The following is a 15,138-nucleotide window of genomic DNA, read 5'->3' on the forward strand; positions in this document are numbered from 1 at the left end:
TAGGGTTGGTTCGTAACATAAAAATAAAAACTTGATTATTAAACTATGAAGAATTTTCTATCAAGAAATAATTTAACTTTGAAAATAGAATATGGTAAGTAAATTTAATATTAGAAGAAGGGCAATTCTAACATATTTAATGTTTATTACCGTAGAAAAATTATCTATGATGATTTTAGTTTTTTATTATACTTCTTTGTTGTTTTAGATGGAAAACTTAATATTTTGATATTAATCTAAATTTTTTTTATATAAATTACACCTTATATTTTATATATTTTGTAATTCATATCCGGTCTTTGAAATTTTGTAACCTAATCTCTTATTTTCCCTATAACTTTTAACATTATTTTAACTAACTAATATTAACTAAATTACTAAAATATCTGCACCGCCTCTCTCCCTTCTCTCTACTCTTTCATCATCTTCTCTCAACCATTTCTTCTCATTTTACAATTATTTAATATATTATAATATAATATTTTTTTGCCGGTGCCGTTTAAGTTAATCCAAAGTGTTAAATAAAAATTATTAAAAAAATTGTGAGGTATGATTACAAAATTAACAAAGACATAATCTGAAATCACAAAAAAATTAGGGTTTGATTTGTGAAATTTCATCATTTTTAAGGGTAATAATGGGGCAGTTTGTAATTTACCGTTCAAGCTATCCTTCCATCCTAGGAAAAGGATACAAAAGAACTCAAAATTTTGGGCTCCAACTCCTTTCCGCAACTAGGGTTCAAGAAACCGGAAGAGGGGATCGCCAACCCGGAGGAGACGAGGTGTGCGGACTCCTAGGTCGAGATCATGAGCCGGAGTTTAGGGATCCCGGTGAAGCTGCTGCACGAGGCGGCAGGGCACGTTGTGACGGTGGAGCTGAAGAGCGGCGAGCTCTACCGCGGCAACATGATCGAGTGCGAGGACAACTGGAACTGCCAGCTGGACAACATCACCTACACCGCGAAGGTAGATGCTTTCACTCATTGGAGCTTGCTCCTATCGATCATAGATTCTTATCTCTAAGTATCGTCAATCTCTTGTATTGTCTATTTCTTCTTGGTATAATGTTAGATTTGTTAGATTTTTAAGAGTTTTTGTTGATAGTAAGAGAAATGAGACTTAAGCGTCCATGCGAAATTGTCGATTAGCATAGGCAAACACAGTTTCCGCAGGGCACAATGTGGGGTTATCAAAATAGTTCCTTCTATTGGTCTCTACGAGGCATTGGCATGACGTTATGTTGATCCATGCCAGTTGGTATGCTTGGCATTACATGATTTGATGTCGCAATGTCTTTTTGTTGCATAAAGTTTTTATCTTTAGAATTGATGAACTTTTGTTTTGTCAACATTATAGATGGACCTAAATATTGTTTCTCCTTTGTTTGGTACATATTAAAATGAAAATCATTTAGTATGTTTCTGTACATATGTTCATGGTTAGGGTTTATGGAGCTTTGATATTCACCCTACTTATAATCTTTTTCTCCGCCTGCTTTGACAAACATTAGGTTTTGATTCCATCCACCAATCTATGTTCTACTTCTTTTCTTGAGCCTAACTTTTGAACTTAATATATTGGGACCAATTTTCATCAATTCTCTGGTTTAAGTACGCACTTAGATTAGAAAAATATTACAATTTTTAGGAAGTTATCATCTTCCCTCTTTATTAGATTGCTTTCTTGTCTAGAAGTACTTAGGAGATTTGCTCCTTGGTTGCATGAATTGAGACAGACTACAAAGGGTTGACATCAGGTGATAGCTTATCAATTTAGGCAGTATATTAATGGAGGTAAATATATACATTTTGTTAGCATAACTTCCAATCTGAATATGATGATAGCAGATTCCTTAAGAGAGAGGTAACTTTAGGCAAGAAAGAAACTGTTTGGTTTTTTTTTTCCTCAATTTTCATAAAATTCTAGAATTTTAGAATATAGATAATATATTACTAGAATATTTCATAAACATGAACAATGAATTACACCTAATAATGAAACTTTATATTTTTCTTTTGATAAAAACCCAAATTTTGGAAGTCCAAAGATATTTGGTTTGACATAGACTGAAATGCTTAAAATAAAGATATACTTTTAATTATAAAAGAGTTCATTTTTCACTATGGCTCACGGAAATGAAACTCCAAACAAAATATTCGGACACACCTGTGAAAAAATTAAAAAATTATTATAATTTACTGATATGTTAAATATGAGTTTAAAATGGCTAATTACAATTACATTTTATAAATTTAATAATAATATTTTGGTTATTTGAATGTTATTTCAGAAAAATAAAATAATAATATATGTAGGTATATGCATGCTTATAAGCCCATTTACAGCCTTACATGCATAAGCCTGCAAATGGAGCTTACAAGCTCGCAAATCAATAATTTAAATCTTTTTATTGATAACATTTTTAATTTTATCATCAAAGTCAAAAGGCATTTTGGTCCATTAATTTTATGCCATCAAAGTTAAATTGTCTAACCTTTCCCTTCTTTCTATTCTTGAGCTTGATTCAAAGCAAAACCTTGGGCCTGAGCTAGAGACTTGATCACAACCCTGAAATTATCAATTTAGCAGTTTTCTCTCAAAGAAGAACAACATATTGATTTTTCTTTCCGTCAGCGTCTAAGATATCTTGCAAGGATATCATATGAGCTCAATTCTCTCCAATCATATTAAGCAACGTAGCAGTGCGAAAATGTTGTCATTACCTTTTCCATGACAATACTGAGTTCAAGGTTGCTTGGTACTCTATAATAGCTCAATATGTTAGTTTCATTTTCTTGATGTGTCTTCTAGGGGTAACATTCAGTTGGGTCATGCCAAAGTACCCTCTACCTAGACATGATGGAACTCTTGTGGCGTAGGTGCCATTTTAGCCCTAGTGTGTGTCACTAAAAGGAACCACCATTTGGCATCATTTATATTGGGTGACGTAAATAGTAAAGGGCTTGTGCGGTTTTTTTTGGCATTTCTGATTATACCTGGAATGAAAAAATAAAACTGCTTAAGGGCTTAAGCTTGAACTTCTTTGAGCCTTCCATCTTGGTACTTCTGGTCTAAACAGTTTGCCCCTGTTTTTAGCCTCTAAAATCTGTCTTTTGAATTCTTTTATTTTTGGCATATCTAATTATACCTGGAATGAAGAGATATAAATATTTAAGTTCCATGTTCAGCCAGCAATTTCTTGATTAAACCTTTTCCCCTTGTTGATAGGATGGAAAAGTGTCTCAGCTTGAGCATGTTTTTATCCGAGGCAGCAAAGTGAGGTAAGTTCACTATTTGCTGATATATTAGTATGTTGGTTCTCTTGTATCTTTGTTTAAATGGCCTTATTGCAGGTTTATGGTAATTCCTGATATGCTGAAAAATGCTCCAATGTTTAAGCGCTTGGATGCAAGAATCAGGGTATAAAAGACATTGTTTGTTTCTTATATCTTTATATAATGGAGTTTCTCTTTATTTTCTTTAAAAGTAATATTCTTGCATGAAGGGCAAAAGCTCGGCTATTGGAGTTGGCCGCGGACGTGCTGTTGCTATGCGTGCTAGGGTAAGTTCTATTTTCTCCACTGATTATTTCATTTGTTATAATGATCTTTAGATAATTATTGATCAAGTCTTAGTTGGTTCCAAAACAAAATTAGTTACAGTTACCTTTTTGCATAATGCCTCTTGTATGATATTTTATAGAAATTTAATAGTGACTTGGTATGAGAACTTTATTGAGATTTAATAGTGACTTAGTTATCACATGCTGTCCATAAGAACAGCTAACATTTCATAGATGCTGACCTAGGTTCTAGAGTCGGTCTTTATTCTTGTATGACAATCTTTTGGTACTTCGGTCCTAGTTTCAGGTGGGTGGTTACACCCTATTGGGTTTCACAGTTTCCTTGATGCATTTACTGCAATAGTTATGTCCTTTTGGTTGCTTTTCTTCTCATCTGTCAATATGCTGGTTTTTATTGCACCTTATTTCTTGGTAGGTATTTGGTATTGGTCTTGTTTTTATCAACTGTTTGTACATTGGATATTCTCCTCTTTGTTCATAATTTGTCTTTAAACTGTTCATCTTCTCTCAATGCAGGCACAGGCTGCTGGTCGTGGTGCTTCCACAGGTCGCGGTGTACCTCCAGTGAGGAGGTAATCACCTACCGAGCTCTTCTCCCTTACAGTTTACCATTTGGAGGTGCTTCGCTAATGTTCATGCCATTGAAGGTTGAGAAGCTCTTTATCTGTCTATATACTTCCATCTCTTGTGCATTTTGATGAACCAATTATACTGCTGGGATAATACCCTACTCGGTTATTCTGTCACTAATGAAACGAACACTGAGATATGCTAGTCAAGTATGAAATGGCCTTTTGTGATGCACTACGTATCTACGACATAGATACAATCTGCCTACGGTCTTTGGATCACAAAGAAAAAAAGAAGAGGAAGCAACCATACATTGTACGTCTTCTTCCCCACCTTTTAATAGTTGGGTATTGTGACCAATGTGGTTGGTTGCCTGTGTGCTCGTGTAACTCGTGAACCAGCTAAAAGCGAAACAGGTCCCTTTTAGATAGTGATAAAGGAGAGGACACAGACTGGGCTTTTGGAAGGTCTCATAAATACACCTACACCCCTGGATTATTACCCATTTTTATATATATTTCCTTTACTTATTTTATATGACATTTTATTGACTTTCTCCTGTATCTAATATTTCTCACCCTTGATGGTGTTGACGGAAAATATCATGAGATCATTTTATCCTTTTCACGCAACAGTAACATGATATTATTTTAATAGAAAAATTAAATGGAGACTAACTCGAGGGGCATTTATGAGGTTTTATGTAATAAAGACAGTCAATGTCCCAATGGTAAATAAATGAATGAGAGTAGAATTGAAAAATGAGTTGAAAAGCAGTAGAATTTAGGGATAGTTTTGTCTAAACCCTCTATTTACTTTTTGTGACATTTTGATGTTCTCAATCGTAAATGACCAACCACTTATCAACTAAGAAAAAGAAGCAAGCAAAGAAAACAAAGGACATAGTGGCGTGGAGCGATTGGAGAGGGAATTGTTGATGAAACTGTGATCACAACATTTATGGAGAACATTAGGAACACTAAGAGGAGAGTGTAACATAGATCGTCTTCTTGGTCTAGTTCTCTCGCACAATGGCTTTCAAGGTATCTGACTGTTCATTCCCTCTAGGAGATGGGTGGAGATGGGTGGAGATGGGTTATGACGAGATTAGTGATCGGAAGGACATTTGACACCCTTCTAAGTTTTCCCTTTGTGAGAATTCTTCTAGTAATTTTCCTAGGTTTCTTTCTCGATTCATAGTTTCTCACTTCGACAGATGTCCTACTAACAAACCTCCTTAGAAACCTAATGCTATTTATTCCCGTTTCATTCGTCCATTCAAAGATATTTTACTGACACCCCTCCACCCCAAAAATACTTCCCATTCTTTAATCCCTTTGTTCCTCTTCCACTATCCCCTCCTCCACCCCAAAAATACTTCTCATTCTTTAATCCCTTTGTTCCTCTTCCACTATCCCCTCCTCTTCTCTCCTTAGTCACCACCCTTTTCGTTTTGATCCTCACCCTCTTCACATCTAGTTTCTCTAGTAGGTGCCTTTGCTGCTAAGATGAAAGCCATCGAGCATCTTGTTGTAGAAACACATGTTAGCATTTTTGGTGCGAGAAGCTAGGTCATTGAAGTTTCTCATACTCAGGTCAACCTCCGGCACTAATGTTTTGTTGTCATGCTCATGTTGTCAATCGTTGCCCCTCAAGAACTATCTTAGTTGAGCCTACTAAGGAGTTTTAGAAGGAGTACACTAGGCCTCCTAGCTTTAACTACGATCATTTCTAAGCAGGGGTGGAGCTAGAGAGCCTTAACATGGTGATCTCTTGCTGGGCAGCATCACGAGACTAGAAGTGCCAGTCTAGGAAGATGAACAACACCCTTTTCTTCACACGCTCCCAAATTAGAGAAACTCTCTAAAGAGCTACCCGACATAGTAATTTGCATGCTAAAGGAGGAAAGTTTCTCATCCAACCTTGGAGCATCTCTTAGAGTGCTTTGTATTGTGTTTGGATCTCCTTGATTAGTCTTCCCATGGATTGTTGGAACGAGAGGTGGTTAAAAGACACCAACAGACTCTAGTAGAGTTGGTAGGTACCTTCCCTATGACCAAGGAGGTTATGGATTCAACTTCAACACAAAACAATATTATGAAGAAATTGTTTGATGATTGGCTCGATTCAATTGATGACTCGGCAGTGCGGTTAGCTTGGAGGAATAACTCGGCAGCGCAACGGCTCGGAGCAGGTCTCGACGATGTTTGGTTCAGAGCAATGGTTCGATAATACATATGACTTAAAGTCTAGACTAGGTAGCTAAAAGCTTAGTACGGTTTAAGTGCCTCTGTATATAGGGAGGTTTGACTCTTTTGTCTAGCTCATATCTAGCCTTCGGGCTCATGAATGATAAAAAAATAGGCGGTCAAGAGAATTGTGGAGTCCTCTAGCCCGCTCGAAGCATAGACTACTTTCGGATTTTGGGCCACTATAGCGTATGAAGATCTGAGCAGGTTGAGGTGGTGCATGTTTACTTTCGACACTTGGTCAAGATTGCTATATGTGGATTGGTGGAAGGCTTAGTTTCACTCCCTTCGTAGGCTCCACTTGATTCAGAGGTTGACTAAAATGCTTGGATTGAGGAGGCGAGGTGGTTTTAAAAACACCGTGAATAAATAAGAAAAGCAATGGCCTCTTAGTAAGAGGAGTGTTGGCCAAGAAAGAAGATCCAAATTAAAGAGGTGGGTTGAGGTCAATAGGTAGTGCTCCATTGAAGAGGAGTACTTTCGCAGAGTGGGCCTTCAAGCTCCCCTAGTAATGCCATCCTCTCATTCATGGCCTTGCCTCCTCTTTCGGCTGAGTCCCTTCCATCGCATATGAGTGGTGACTGCATGGACGGTAATCCTATCATGCACCGTCACCTGGTATAGGAAATTATGGTTACAACATATTAGATTTTTTATGTTATGTCACAGCTTCTCGAGATGGATATATGTGAGAGTTGCCAAACAAAAAGGTCAAGCATGAAGCCCTCTCTCACTTGGCCAATCGGAGAATCTCACGAATTTTACCTTCTTATTATTGCCTACATCAACATTTAATGTGTTGGGCCTCTTGTTGCCAATTAATCTGTTCTTGGGCTCTCTTCCTCAGGTGGGGGTGCACCCTAATCCTTCTTTTGGGAATAATTCAAAATCTCCATAGTTGAATGATGTCCATTTGTCTCTAGTTGTCTAAATAAGGAACAATTGATTTCGAATTCCCTCTACTCTCCATGGGGTATGAGTAGTGTGTGACTTATGTCTCCAACACACCCCATGGAGCAAGTATAGCACATGAGACTTAACTTGTTGTCATGCCACCAAGCCAAAATCCAAAATTGGGTTGCCTTGCAAGGACTCGAATTCGATCATGTTAAACATTGATCAGACGCAAGCGGAGTCTAAGGTCTCATGCTAAAGGATCTATCTGCTTGATTATTCTTGACATCCTCAGGGCCCATCTGCTTGATTATTCTTGACATCCTCAGGGCCAGATGCTTTCTTCTAGATTATTCTTAAGTGGCCGCACTGGTAGATGAGTTCCTGTCCAACTTCTTCAACATAGGCCATGGTCTTATATAGGGTGATCCCCTATTGGCCTTGTTCTTCATCCTTGTCATCGATGATATCCTTGATAGACTTCTTATTCGCGCCTAATTAGGAGGCCTCACAAAGGGCATTGGCCTTTTCTGGACATAGTCACCATAGTCTTGCAATTTGTCGATGACACACTCTTCCTTTCTAAGGTGACCTCCATGTTCCTCTCCAACCTAAAGACTATCTTTGAGATTATCTCTCGGTTTTGCATTAACCCCTCAAGTCTTGCCTCTTCTCTTTGTCTCACCATGAAAATGCAACATGATGGTCCAATCTCTTTAGTTGCAAGATGACCTCATTCCCAATCTAGTACCTGGGCCTACCTTCGAGGCTTGACCTCTTAAGGCATAAGACTAGCAATCAATTGTGGATATGGCTAAAAGGAAGGTTGCGGTGTGGATGCCTATTCACTAGTGGCAAGGTTACCCTAATTAAGTCGGCCTTTCCTTCATATTTGCTTTCCATCTTTTAGGCCTAAGATTCCATCATAAAGTACATTGATTCAATTCGTTGGGCTTTCCTTTGGAAGGGGAGGGGGAGGTCAAATGTTCTCGCTAGAAAATTAATTGGGCCACAACCTGCCATCCAAAATTGCTAGGTGGTATGGGAAATCAAGACCTTTGAAGATTTAATTATAGCATGCTTACCAAGTAGTGGTAGAATCTTCTACGGTTGTGCTTGTCCTTAATGTGCGTAAGGGCAATTCGACACATTTATTACAAACGACTATTCCTCTGAAATATATGCTGGTAAGATGCTCGACTCTTTGAAAGGGAATCCTTAAGGTTGCACCTATCTTTTTTGTGGGTGCCGTCTTTCATTCGATAAACAAAAACTTGGTTTCCTTCTGGTTTGATTGCAAGATGGGCGAGTCCCCTCTCATTTCTTTTTTCTTTTCTTTTTTGCTTTTCGAGCTTCCAACTAGTAATTCATCCTCCTATGAGATGCTAACAACATCAGTTGGCCTCAATATTTGGACCCTACTATTTTAGTTGAGGTTAACTAGGTCAATGTCATTTGTCTTTCCATGTTCCTCTTCGGGCCTTGACACTAGGTTTGGTGAGATGGTACGAAGGATCTCCCCTTCTCTCTCCTTTACCCTAGTTTTCATAGACTCTATGCTTTTTCTTGACTCCACCAAGTTCGATTGGGTTGCTAGCCTTTGGAAATCTTCTCTTCCGAAAAAGCTAAAAACATTCCTTTAAATGACCGCCCTTAATTAAATACACAACAAAGATGTCTTAATGAGGAAAGGGCTAGCCGACAACCTTTCTCCTCTTTGCGCGGAGGTTACCAAAAATTTAGTCATCTCATTCTCAATTGTGACTACATTAAGCCTCTTTAGATCCTTTTCTTTTCCAAGTTGGGTGTGTCCTCCGCACCATTGATAATTAAGGATTACTAGATGTAATAAAGGTTTTCTTCTATCCATGTTCGCATTTGAAGCGCAACTGGCCATCAGTTTGACATCTTACGGTTGCTACTTTGAGTGCAATAGCATAGTCTTTAAAAGAGACGCATTTACTGTTTTCAGTCTTTAGATCTCTTCCTCGAAGATCTGGAAGCATCGGAAGCTCTCTTTTCCCATTGCTCCATGATAAGCTTCAAGGAGTTCTCCACCCTAAATTGTCTTGTAACGCCTCTAATGACATCCCCTTTCTTTTTCTCTATCCCCAGTTCTTCTTTTTATACCTTTACTTTGTATAAATATAACTAAGCTAATCTCACCTTTTTCTAAGAAAAGCTAGCGGAATGTATTAGATTGTCGAGGAGTCTATATAAAAGTGAACAATAGTTCGAAAGATGAAATATAATTAACCCTAGAATTTTTATAAACTCTCAGGTCCCTAATTGTTTATAGCCATACATAAACGTCATATTACTCAAACCTATGGTATATTATAAATTACACATCAAAGATAATACACAAATGGGAGATATTATAACATTTTAAACCTAAACCATATATAATGTTAGCTGTCAAGGATGAAGGTAAGGGCCCCACCTGTGCATGGTCAACTGGTTGAGGAGGCTTCCAGAAACCCAACACGACACTACGACAGTAATGATACCTGAGAGGTATTACATAGAAATACTTTTTAAGGACCAAAATGATAAAATTATAATAAATAGTGGAGGCATTAGATGGATTAATAAAAAAATGGCCCCAGAATTCCAGATAGATAATTTCTATCCTATCCAAAGGTTAAGGTATATATCTTAGGATCCTTTTTAGTTATTAACGTACCGTAACTACCAATCGTAGATCTATCCATTTCCTAAAACAACTAAACCTTCTATTATATTAGAATAATTCATCTCATTCACCTTGTATACTTGTCCATCCCGGTATTTCTATGACTTCTCCTATCCGGACGATGACGACTTTAACGTCCACGTCGCGTTCATTCATTCGCCCAGGTACCATTTGCTATGTTCGTTGAACAACATCCGATCCCTTTTCCCGCTTCCATCTCCCCTTTTCCTCTTCTCTATTCAGAGATACTCCTCCCAAATGCAAATTGATTTTGCGTCGCAAGCAGGGAGAAGAGGAGATTTCTAACCCCAATTTCCAATTTCTACGGTTTCTGATCTCGGCCTCGATTTCGATTTCGATTTCGTACCTCCGGTTCCCGCAATGTCGGCGACGAGATCCCCGAACCCGATCGCTGGCTCCGCCATGGATCCGACGCCGCTCCTCGCCGACCGCGGCCGCCGCGGCAGCGGTGGGAGGCGGCCTCCGAGCCTCCGCGGGGCGGCCCGCTTTCTCCGCCGAGCCGGGAGTCGGCGGGTGATGCGGGAGCCGTCGATGCTGGTGCGCGAGACGGCGGCTGAGCAGCTCGAGGAGAGGCAGAGCGACTGGGCCTACTCGCGCCCCGTCGTCGTCCTCGACGTGCTCTGGAATCTCGCCTTCGTCGCCGTGGCCTGCGGGGTTCTTGTGCTAAGCAGGGAGGAGGCGCCGGCGATGCCGCTGAGGCTCTGGATAGTAGGGTACGCTCTCCAGTGCGTGCTGCATATGGTGTGCGTGCTGATCGAGTTCCAGAGGAGGCACCTGGGGATGAGAGAGGAATTGGAGGAGGGGAGGGGGAGTTCGGGGCCGAGCTCGCCGAGGGATCTGGAGGAGGGTGGTGGTTATGACGGTGAGCAAGGCCAGAATGAGGAAGGAACCAGGTAAAATTGTCTGCTGGTTACTTTTTAAGGATATCGAGAATGTATCTAATTTGCTAGCTGAAGAGAAATTGAGAATATAAGCTGTATCAGGTTTCCTTTTTGTTTCTTAGATTTGGTTGATTTTTATGTTGGTACTTTAGGATGGTTGATATATCGACTTTCAGATGTTAGCTTAGCTTTATGAAATTAATAGCTATTTCTTAGATTCTTCTGGAACATTGATAACTAGATTGAATTAGTGAATACTGGTGAACTAGGACATCATTATTTCCTAATAAGGATGATAGTTAATTTGTTGCAATCAGGAAATCTGATACTACGTTTAGGTATTTAGACATTAGCAAATTTGTTGCAAGGTTCAACCAGTGGTTGCAGTCCAGTGCTTACAGGTACATTAATGCTATTGTCATGAGGGCCCCTTGTTTCTTGACTCTTGAGATGACCAGAAGGTACTCTTGAGCACCTTCTTTGCATTGAGATTTTCGTTAGATCGATAAGTGCTGGCATTGCTCGGCATCATCTCCTTGGTGAGCCTATAATTGTGTTTTACTAATGCCAAAGAATTGGATATGTATCCCTTTGATACTAAAACTGAGCTAAAGGTTGTTCAAATTTTTATTGTGTTGGATTAGCTCTCCATTTCCGCACCGAAAAAGTATCTTGCAGTATTTCCTGCACTTATGTAACCCCCTTTGGGTATATACCATCATGATCAGATTTTTAGGGTTTGTCTTCTGGCTCTTTGTTGAATATATTTTTCACCACTTTTCTTTTGATAGTGTGGCAAAGCATCTGGAGTCCGCAAACACAATGTTTTCATTCATTTGGTGGATTATTGGTTTCTACTGGGTATCTGCTGGAGGCCAAGCTTTGACACATGATGCACCACAGCTGTACTGGTGCGAGATAATTACATGTTAAAAAATTTATTTTGATCTCTGTTCAAAATGTTTGCAATTTTCTAAGTCTTCTTTCTTGCATTTGTGAATTTCTTTTGCAGGCTTTGCATAGTCTTTCTGGCATTTGATGTCTTTTTTGTTGTTTTCTGTGTTGCTCTTGCTTGCATCATCGGAATTGCTGTGTGCTGCTGTCTACCGTGTATCATTGCAATTTTATATGCTGTGGCTGATCAGGTAGACCACCTATATACAGGCTCTTCCTCTGTTATGTTATTGCATTGTGATCCTTGATGCAATTGCAGATTAGGAAATGCTCTGAATCCCCATTACTTAGAGCTATGTGCTAGCTGTAAGACTTTTAGTTCTTTACATTATCTTGCACTGTATATTTTTATAGTAGAATTATTTGTTTTTTCTTTGGACTTGTAGATTTTTCCGTGACTGTGTGTTTGGCAGCAATACTGTTTGAAGTTATTATCAGTTAAAGGTTGCTGTACATTGGACTAAATAGTTTCTTGCTTCTCTGTTCTCTTTTAAAAGCAGGAAGGAGCATCTGATGAAGACATCCGCCAACTTCCAAAGTACAAATTCCGTACTACTGGTGGTTCAGAAAAGGTTAATGGAGAAGTACCAAGGGCTTGCGGTGGAATAATGACCGAGTGTGGCAGTGATCCACCCATTGAACATGCTCTTTCAGCAGAGGACGCAGTAAGCTATTTAACTACTCTTTAAATCTCAAGTTTGTCAATTGTGAACATTTCTGTGGCTTTCTAGGTACTAAATTCTTCCTCATTTTGGGTAATTACTAGCAACTTACAACCAAAACAAGAAGCTGATTTAGCTTCAATTATTCCATATGTGCCAGAGTTTTCTCCTAACTCTATTCTGGTAACGCCCAATTATTTTAAGCATTCTCATCCTGGATATATGATGAAATGCACCCGATCCTCTCTGGATCTGAACAATTTGTGCATGATTCCTTTTAAGACACTCCATTTTACTGTTGTATATCTTTGGCAGTGTTAGATTCCTCTGCTGTATGAGTTTCCATGTTTGTAAGATCACACTCATTCTTGTTTATTCTGTTACTAAGATTTTGTGATATGTCTAGAGGAAGTCCGGGACTTAAATTTTAGTTAAAGAAATGAACTATAGCAGGAATTAGGGGCTGCACTGCACCCAGCAAATATGTTTCAGGTTAGAAACATATTTTTGATTTTACAAGGAAATTAACATAAAGTTAGAAACTAGAGATTGAGCTCTATCTATTTTTCTTTTTTTTTCTTTTGTGGTGTTGTTATTGGACATGATTATTTATTTCATCAGTGACTAATTACAAGTAATGGAAACTTATCATATTCTGTAGTCACCCTCAGAAAGTTTGTATGTTGATTGTTTTTCTTAATAGATGAAAATCTGAAAGAGTTCCCATAATGTCTTTGCAGATAATTTTTGTTATAAAATTATTTGATTCACATGACCATATTACTGCTTTCCACCTTTTGTCCACCTAACAGGGAACAAGCAGTCTTGTTATTTGCAATGGTTAGATATTGCAGTTGGGCTATCCCTGAGTTTGTTGAGATGAATGTTTGATACGACTAGGAACTAGAGAGTTGAGATTTACTGTACTTGAGAAAGCACCAGAACTTTAGCTATTGGAGACAAAATATTGAAAGTTTGAAACAACTGAATTTTCCTAGTGTGCAACATGGAGGATTTTGTGATGATAGATAGCAGGGTATGTTTGGCAAAGTCTAGAAGGAAGATAGGGACCAAAAATAGCATCCAGGAGTTACGGTTAACAGTGTGCAGTAATTTGTTAGGGCTATTTCTGTAGATGCTTGGATTAGCCTAATTTTCTAGCCTTCTCTGTGATAGTAGGACGTCGTCCCACTGCACGAGGTCTGGAGAGGGAAGCCTTTGTGGTTGCACAGCTGCAAGCCATACTGTTCTCCGTGTTCATCTAGATACTATTGAAAATGTATCATACACCTGTAATTCACCTAAATATTGATTACTTTGCTGTGGGATCATGTGTGTAGCTTAGACTTCCTCCTTTCCCTTCTGGTTTCTTTTTCCGAAGTGACAGAGGCAATAAAAGATCATAGACGATCATGTTAAACCATATTCTTCTTACATATTATATTAGCATACTCTGACAAACACTTTGGTCACACAGGAATGCTGCATCTGCCTTTCTGCCTACGATGATGGGGTGGAGCTCCGGGAACTTCCTTGCAGTCACCATTTCCACTGCACCTGCATAGATAAATGGCTATACATCAATGCTACCTGCCCGCTTTGCAAGTATAATATCATAAAAAGCAACAATAGTGGAAGAGAGGAGGTGTAGGAGGGGGTTCAAAACTCGGATAGGTACTCCTGCAATTCAGGTGGGTCAGCTTGTTTGGGAGGTGAGAGCCTTGCAATGCATGTTTGTCTTTGTTCATACTATTGTAGGCATTTCATTAGTATAATAGTATCAAATTGAGCATGCATGTTGTCTTACTAAGTACATAGCAATGTACAAACTTCGAGGAATGAAGAAGAGTGGTTGCATTCAAGTGCACTAGTGACAGGATATGAATATGATGGGTTATACCTGGAAAAATAAATGAAATATAGCATCTCTTTGGCTCTAAGATGCTGAAACTTTGGTGCTTCTCTAATTTCCCTTGTAATATTCTGTAATAGCTTTGCCAAGACATGGATAGGGTTCTTTTCATGGATGTGATGCACATGCATGCTACATTTATATTACAATGTCCATTGCGATATAGAACATCTATTCAAAGAAGGGATTCTCAATAATAGGTAAAAGAACTCTCTTGGATTATGGTCGAATATGTTTGAATTAATAAAATTTTAGTACAAGTATTTTTTATATGAAGAACACTAGGAATGATTTATGTCATTTGCTTGGGACATTTGGTTCATAATATAGACTGCTCTCTAGGGACACAATAAGAACACGAACGATTTTCTTATGTAGCTAAAAGTGTATATGAGAATTTACGGGTTACTTACACCTAAACACCTATCTATCTAATATGTTGAGTATGTTAATAGAAAACGTTAAATGACTATGTTATACATAATTATTTTTTCTCTAAATTATAAGTTGAAATAGTTTATAGAGTGTCTAAAATTAATTGCATAGTAATCATATACTATCTTTTAACTAAAAATCAAAAGAACTAATAACAGTAAAAGTAAATGTGAGGGTTTATGTAAGGTTAAGGGGTCTATATGTAATTATCGCTATTTTGCTGGTCACCACTTACGTTGTGGAAAATCAATCTATTTTTAATTGGATATTGGGAAACTTT

The 15,138-nt window shown here is 38.4% G+C and overlaps 2 protein-coding genes across 3 annotated transcripts; both read left to right on the top strand.

The window, feature by feature from the left end:
• The first annotated feature begins 688 nt into the window (after positions 1–688).
• LOC140771694 (small nuclear ribonucleoprotein SmD3b-like) lies at positions 689–4,364 on the top strand. Its single transcript, XM_073113304.1, has 5 exons — positions 689–968; positions 3,231–3,283; positions 3,356–3,422; positions 3,508–3,564; positions 4,102–4,364. The coding sequence occupies exons 1-5, from the start codon at positions 810–812 to the stop codon at positions 4,159–4,161; spliced, it is 396 nt and encodes a 131-aa protein (XP_072969405.1). The 5' UTR covers positions 689–809; the 3' UTR covers positions 4,162–4,364.
• A 5,828-nt stretch (positions 4,365–10,192) lies between these two features.
• On the top strand, positions 10,193–14,478 carry LOC140776111 (E3 ubiquitin-protein ligase At1g12760-like). 2 transcript variants are annotated; one of them, XM_073119700.1, is made up of 5 exons: positions 10,193–10,907; positions 11,687–11,806; positions 11,908–12,040; positions 12,350–12,514; positions 13,989–14,478. In XM_073119700.1, the coding sequence occupies exons 1-5, from the start codon at positions 10,375–10,377 to the stop codon at positions 14,160–14,162; spliced, it is 1,125 nt and encodes a 374-aa protein (XP_072975801.1). In that variant the 5' UTR covers positions 10,193–10,374; the 3' UTR covers positions 14,163–14,478. The 2 variants fall into 2 exon arrangements, with proteins under 2 accessions (XP_072975801.1, XP_072975793.1); XM_073119692.1 differs by having other exon boundaries at positions 10,195–10,907; positions 12,347–12,514.
• Positions 14,479–15,138: the final 660 nt, after the last annotated feature.

The sequence above is a fragment of the Typha angustifolia genome, chromosome 2, assembly GCF_048772165.1.
Source record: "Typha angustifolia cultivar Huaian chromosome 2, ASM4877216v1, whole genome shotgun sequence".
In the NCBI taxonomy this organism is placed as follows: domain Eukaryota; kingdom Viridiplantae; phylum Streptophyta; class Magnoliopsida; order Poales; family Typhaceae; genus Typha; species Typha angustifolia.